Raw genomic sequence first — 6,535 nt, forward strand, 5'->3', positions numbered from 1 at the left:
AAATTAAGATACCTTTCTTTGAAACATAGTTAATCCCTCAGTAGCAATTTCCAGTTATTGCCTTAGTACTAGCTTCTGCTCAGTCATTCTGCAATAGAGGAACCCCCAGGAATCCTCAGCAAACTGTTTCATTGTTCTTTTAAATATGTGGGCTACTTTCGTTTACAGAAATTTGTTTTCATCTTTCTTTGCTCTCCTCCCCACAAAACACTGCTCTTCACTGTGAAGTGTTAACCACCTGCAAATGGTGAAATGCTAATGACAATGGGATGTTATCTATATTTAACTTAATAAATAGCAGATCAGAGAGAGAGAGAGAGAGAGAGAAATGGAGGAGGAGGAGGAGGAGGAGGAGGAGGAGGAGAGATTCCAAAATGAACACAGTCCCAACCCAACCGTGAATTTCCTTTCCAGTCCAACAGGTTGTTGCAGTGACTTGCTTGCTGAAATCTAGGTGGAGTTTTCTTCTTCAGTACCTGTCTGGACCAGACAGCTATTCTCTGCCTTATCGTCTCTCTTCTGCTTCTCTTTCTCACTTGCTCTCAGTAAGCTTGCATTAAACTGCAGTTTTCCACAGACTCTTGAAGCTATAGCAGGAAGGCTTTGGGGCTTATCAGTCAACTGAGTGAAGCAGATTTAAACAAGATGGTTAAATATGGCCTGGACTATACCCGCTGCAGATGGATTTTGCCTCTTCTTGTGGGTTTAGCCATGATCTTTGGCATCATAGCATTGGCTGGTAGGGGCTGGATATACTCGCAAACCCTGCCATTTTCACAACAAGGCTCTTTATGGAGATTATGTTCTTTAGAGAGTGGATGGCAATGCAGATCGCTCATGGATTTTGGTAAGCATCCCAGTGATGAAGTTTGTGCTCCACTGATAAATATGGCTTCCAGAACTGTGTCTACATAATTTGAAAGGGAAAGGGCCATTTGCAGAAGGAGTAGTGCGGTTTAGCTGATGAACGTGGTTAATGTTTTGTTCCACAATAGGTGCTTGTGTGTTGGGGGAGGGGTGTGTGTGTGTATACATACATACATGCATACATACACACATATATATTGTTATAGGTATATGTCTGCAAGCCTTTAAGGGCTAGCAAGTCTTAACAGCTCCCCTCTGGGATCTCTGTAAGACTTTTCTCCCTGACTAAAAATGGTTGGGGCAGGGTCTAAAAATGGCAGTCATGACAAGCACCTCCAACAAAGTATATTGTGAAATAGTTGTGCAGAGTTGAAAGTTACACATTCAGAAAAACTAAGTATGAGAATCCATACTAGACACCAAACCTGACCATAAGTAGAGTTTATATTTTTAGGGACAGAAGAAGAGATAAAGAAAAACAATTTGTGAGGAAACATACAATTTTAATGAAAGAAATATAGGTCTAAATTACATTATTTAGTCTAATTGGAGTAGACTCATTGAATCCATTTAATTTATTTCTGTGCTGACTGCACTCACCATTCAACATTTGATTGAATGGGTATACTCTAGTACAGACTAACCCAGAGGATGCAGCCATAGTTTGCAAGGAAACACTCAAGCTAGGAATTGTAGCAGGATAGGCATGGGGTAACACTGAAATCCCAGACAATAAGCCCATCATGATACAAATAAAACAACTAGATAACCACAATGACTACCCAGCTTTTCTGGTCCATGCTAATGGCCATCAACTTTGATGGGTCTTCAAAAGGGAATTAGAGATGTTCATGAAGAATAAAGCTAATGATAATTGCAAAATGTGATGGCTCTATATCAGCAATGGGCAAAGTGTGTCCCTGGGATCACATAGGGTTGTAAACCTGTGACCCTCAATCACTACAGATTCCGCAGAACATACTTTTCCTACCCTTCCAACCTAGAGTGAAACTCACTTCACCTTTGGAAGAGCTTGCAGGTAAATATGCTCTCTTAAGAATCTGACATAATTGTACATGTTTTGAACTGTTATCCCTTTAAAAATTATTTCACTCATGCTACACAACTGTTGATTAGAATATTAATATTTCAGCAACGTGTAAGTTGTATATTATACAACTACAACAGTAGTTGTATAATAGGATGTCCAAGGTGAAGTGAGGATTATATACCCTTCAATTATCTCCTTTTACCTAACAGTTTAAGATATATGAGGTATACCCATAAAATCTACATGTAAAATTGTTTATGAAACACTTGAAAAATAGTGTCCATTATTCAAAAGGTTGCCATCTTCAGGAAAGCACTGTGTTCTGCCTCTTTAATGCCCTTATCTCAATATATGTGCTGCTTTCTTGGAAGACTACATGCTGGTTTTTAAAGGTTGTTGCAAACTTGAGTTTTTCCATATGTAAATATTTCTCCTTTTGGCGTTTGTATGCTATGCTCTGTTGTTGCTTTCACATTCTGTCTGATCCTAAGAAAAACCTAGAATGGAGAATTTTTGGCAAGAATTTTTCAAAGTGGGATTGCCATTACCTCCCTCTGATGGTGAGAGTGTGACTTGTCCAGGTTCACCCAGTGAGGTTCCATGGCCAAGCATGGATTGAACCACTGGAGTCTCAGGTCCTAGTCTAACACTCAAACCACTACACCACGATGACTCTCACACGTAATTACATGTGGAGACTACATGTAGACACACTTACATGTTTAAGTGAATCTGAACTCAATGCATTTTATTTCCAAGTGTATACCTGACAGGTATAGGTTTGTAGAGTGAGGCTGTAGTCTTGTACACACCTACTTAAAAATGGAGTTTTAAAATGATGCTTAATAGTCTGATGATGGCAGGTTATAAACTGCCATGAAAGTACGGAGTCAGTCCGTACTAGGGTTAGGAAGGTGCGGTGCTTCCGCACCCCCCTAACCCTAGTACGGACTGAGTCCGTACAAAGTGGCGGCTCCCCTTCCACATGGGGGCCGCCATGACGACATCATGACTGCGCCGTCTCTATATGGGGCGGCGCGGATGTGACATTGTCGGTACGCGCCAGGGCTCTTAGTGCGCCCTTTGCGCGGACCAGGAAGGAGCTCCGTTTCGGAGCTCCTTCCTGGTTTGCGGCGCCACTTTGCGTCACTGGGCGCAGCCTTCAGACGGCTGCGCCCAGCAAAGCAAAGGAGAAAGGGGCCAAGCGGCCCCTTTCTCCTCCTCCCCGCCGCCGCGGGGTGTCCTTGGGGCTTGAAGCCCCAAGGACACCCCTTTCCAGACTGCGGGGAAGGGGCCTTTTGACGCTTCCCCGCAGCCTGAAAAGCGGCGGATCGGGGCCTCAGAGGCTGCCGTTCTAGCAGCTGAGGCCCCGATACACCGGGGAAAGGGGCGGGTACAGCCCGCCCCAAATGGGCGGTCTGTAACTCGCCAGTGAACCTTATTTTTGAATTTTTTATTCATACTATCCCCATATTTATTAATTCTGCTGTCTTACTTTGTTAACTTCTTCACGTTACTTATTCTACAATGGTAGCCAAAGGCTAGGTTTGTTTATTTTTCAGTCCAAAAGGCTCAAGGTACATCCTGCGCGCATATATATATATATATGAACAGAAGATGTGTTTTGCATCCTTTGTGAATATTGCATTTTAAGTGGGTAGTTCTACAGATCTTGCCTCCCATTTACCCAAACTTAATGGAATCCCACTGAACCTTATCAGTTATTTACCACCATCTTTCAGTGTTATCTTTCCAGCAAACATATTCCAGATATTTTATTTATTCATTTATTTATTTGAGCAGCAGTCAATATTAAATTCTGCTCTCTATATTCACATTTGAAATGGCACACATCAGATAATCTCTCCTGGTTTTAATCTGTTCAGATTCAACATCTGTATTCATATGGCAAACCAATAGAGTTTGGAAAAGTTACTTTCGGGGCTTGTACATCTGGAATTCTCCAGCCAGCATGGTCATTCTTTTCTACACACACTCCAGAGAGATCAGTGTTACTGTCTTAATAAGTTGTTAAAATAAAAACATGCAACTGTTGTTTTTTAAAAAAACATTTATTAGAGTATCTTGTTTACAAGACTTATGTTCTTTTAACATAATAACAATAACATATGTCATCAGATTACAAATCTAATGTATATTCGACTTATTCATAAAACATGCAACTGTTTTTAAGAGACCTAGGAGTGATTTTGGGAGGATTTTATTCCCCATGTCATGCCCACATTTTCCGTGGTGCTCTAAATGCCTCTGGCAAAATAGGTTATTGAAGCAATGCAACAAGCTATCACTCACAGAAACCTGTTTGAAAGAAGGAAAGGCAAAGTGAACCGAGAATATTAGTATCTCAACATCAAATATTTACATACAGATTTACATTAAAGTATCATTACATGCAAAGATAGAGACATAAGCTGCTTCTACACTGTAGAAATAATTCAGTTTGACACCAGTTTAACTGTCAGGGCTCCATCCTGCAGAATCCTGAGATTTGTAGTTTTGTGAGGCATTTAGCCTTCTTTGTCTGAGAGGTCTGGAGCCACAACAAACTACAAATCCCAGGATTCCTTAGGATGGAGCCATGACAGTTAAAGCGATGTCTAACTGCATTAATTATGCAGAGCAGATGCAGTCCTAAAGATATTTATTGTGCAATTGCCTTGCTCATTGAGCTAGGGCACAGATATTGTTGTCACCTTGGATTTTTCAGCTTGTTTTTCTGATCCTTGCTTCTGTTTTTTCCTGTCAGCATCAAAATCTGGTTAGGACAGAATGATTTCCCAAGGTCTGCTCATTGGTAGTGCTAGGATCCCATGGTGTTCTATCGATCAAGTGTCTCCATGGCACACATAGAAACATAATGTCTTCAGCAGGTGAATAAACTTGTATGGCTCTTTCTCTATGTAACAGGAGATGAACTAATTTTAACTGTTATGTTTTATGTATGTTAGCCACCTTGGGTCCCATTTTGGGAGAAAGGCGGGATATATATATATAAATAAATAAATAAATAAATAAATAAATAAATAAATAAAATTTGATTTTGATTTGCAGCGTGGGGTCAAGGTGCAGCAGCCACTTTCTTGGTTGGATTTGTTCTTGTGTGCATCTGTTTTGCCTTGGCCATCATCGCATTTGCTATCCCGACACTTCGCTTCAACTTCTTGAGAGGAATAGGGGGCCTGATGTTTGTTGCTGGTAAGAATGTGCATCAAATTCAAAATCTTGAAACAGTGAGAGGAGATGTGCCTGGCTTTGATTTGAAGTTAAGAGTTGTAGGAAAATAGAGTCTTGAAGGACACTGTTTCAGATCATTTCAAGGGTCCCAAACCCTGGTTGTAATAACTAGAGGATGTTATTATCCCAGAACAAAATAATAATATCTCTTTAAAAATATTCTTTTGGCATACTCATTTAATTGGTTATTGAACTAGAACATTTCACTGAGGGAAGAATAGGGAAGAATGCCAGAAAATTAACCCCACTGCCCTTCCTGAATGCCATTCATAGAAGCAAGGTTAGAATTAGAATTACAGTTTGAAAAAGTTTCCTTTCAGATGATAACACTCAGAAGCTAAAGATTGTGTGAGTTTTTAAATGATGCTTAATAGTCTGATATTATGTGTCCAACTGGTGCCAGAAATAGCACTGTGGCATATTTAACTAGACATATCTGACCAACAAGTAAGCTCTGATAGTGTGTAGAAATCACTAATTTACTTTACTTTAATTACTTTCAGGCTAACAGAAGTGTAATCATCCAAGTTCACTACTTAAGGCAATAGCATCCTAAATTATCTCTTTCTGTCTTCATTATATAAATGACATGATAATGATTTTATCATCATTGTCTGCCTTGAGTCTCAGCTTTGAGGGAAAAGTGAACTCTAAATAACAGAGAGATATAGTTGAATAGATAATCACTCATTCTATGATTATTTTTTATTTCTAAAAACTCTTATATGTTTATTTATTTTTGCAGCTGTTTTCTCACTAATGGGCCTCGTCATCTATCCTGTAATGATCTCCAAATATATCCGCTTCCCAGTCGGGACTGTGAATGAGTTTGGCTGGGCCTATGGCTTTGGTTGGACCATGTGTCTAATGTCAATAGGACTTGGATTCTTCTTTTGCTGCATTCCCCTCTATGAAGATCAAATTTTGGGAAATGTCAAGCCTTATTATTATCCAGACATATAGAATAACTGTTAAGAACATCAGCAGAGAAATCTTATTAATTTCATGAATGGTGGGAATCCAAAAATATCTAAACACTACAGTATCATGCCCCCCCCCCCCGCCCCGCATTTCTATGCACCCAGTAGAAACAGTAGAGAGCATGCACATATGCATACATACCTTTGAAATGAAATTATTCTTCATTTTTTGATGTAGGTTACTTTGCCTTACAGTTTTCTTCATCCCTAGAGAGCAAAGGGAAGGCAAGTCACTGTTTAAATTGCCTTTTTTTATTTTTGAGGTAGAACAGGCAAATAAAACTTTTATTGGATCCTGTCTATGACTGATACATTACCTATTAAAATGTATATCTCCACCAGCTCTTGGAAAGTTCCTTTTAAAAAGTAATTTGCTACCATT

General features: G+C 39.6%; 1 protein-coding gene across 1 annotated transcript; it reads left to right on the plus strand.

The window, feature by feature from the left end:
• Nucleotides 1-645: 645 nt before the first annotated feature.
• Nucleotides 646-6,136, plus strand: LOC149311070 (p53 apoptosis effector related to PMP-22-like). The gene is made up of 3 exons (XM_089528462.1): nt 646-847; nt 4,991-5,134; nt 5,919-6,136. The coding sequence occupies exons 1-3, from the start codon at nt 646-648 to the stop codon at nt 6,134-6,136; spliced, it is 564 nt and encodes a 187-aa protein (XP_089384588.1).
• Nucleotides 6,137-6,535: the final 399 nt, after the last annotated feature.

Source organism: Sceloporus occidentalis, unplaced genomic scaffold, assembly GCF_023333645.1.
Source record: "Sceloporus occidentalis isolate IW3139 unplaced genomic scaffold, rSceOcc1.0.p SCAF_6, whole genome shotgun sequence".
In the NCBI taxonomy this organism is placed as follows: domain Eukaryota; kingdom Metazoa; phylum Chordata; class Lepidosauria; order Squamata; family Phrynosomatidae; genus Sceloporus; species Sceloporus occidentalis.

Excerpts from the sequence above, each read along its gene's own strand:
- LOC149311070 (XM_089528462.1), top strand. The coding sequence starts at position 646 with ATGGTTAAATATGGCCTGGACTATACCCGCTGCAGATGGATTTTGCCT. Across the intron at positions 848-4,990 it reads CAGATCGCTCATGGATTTTG|CGTGGGGTCAAGGTGCAGCA; the intron begins GTAAGCATCCCA and ends TTTGATTTGCAG. Across the intron at positions 5,135-5,918 it reads GGGCCTGATGTTTGTTGCTG|CTGTTTTCTCACTAATGGGC; the intron begins GTAAGAATGTGC and ends TTATTTTTGCAG.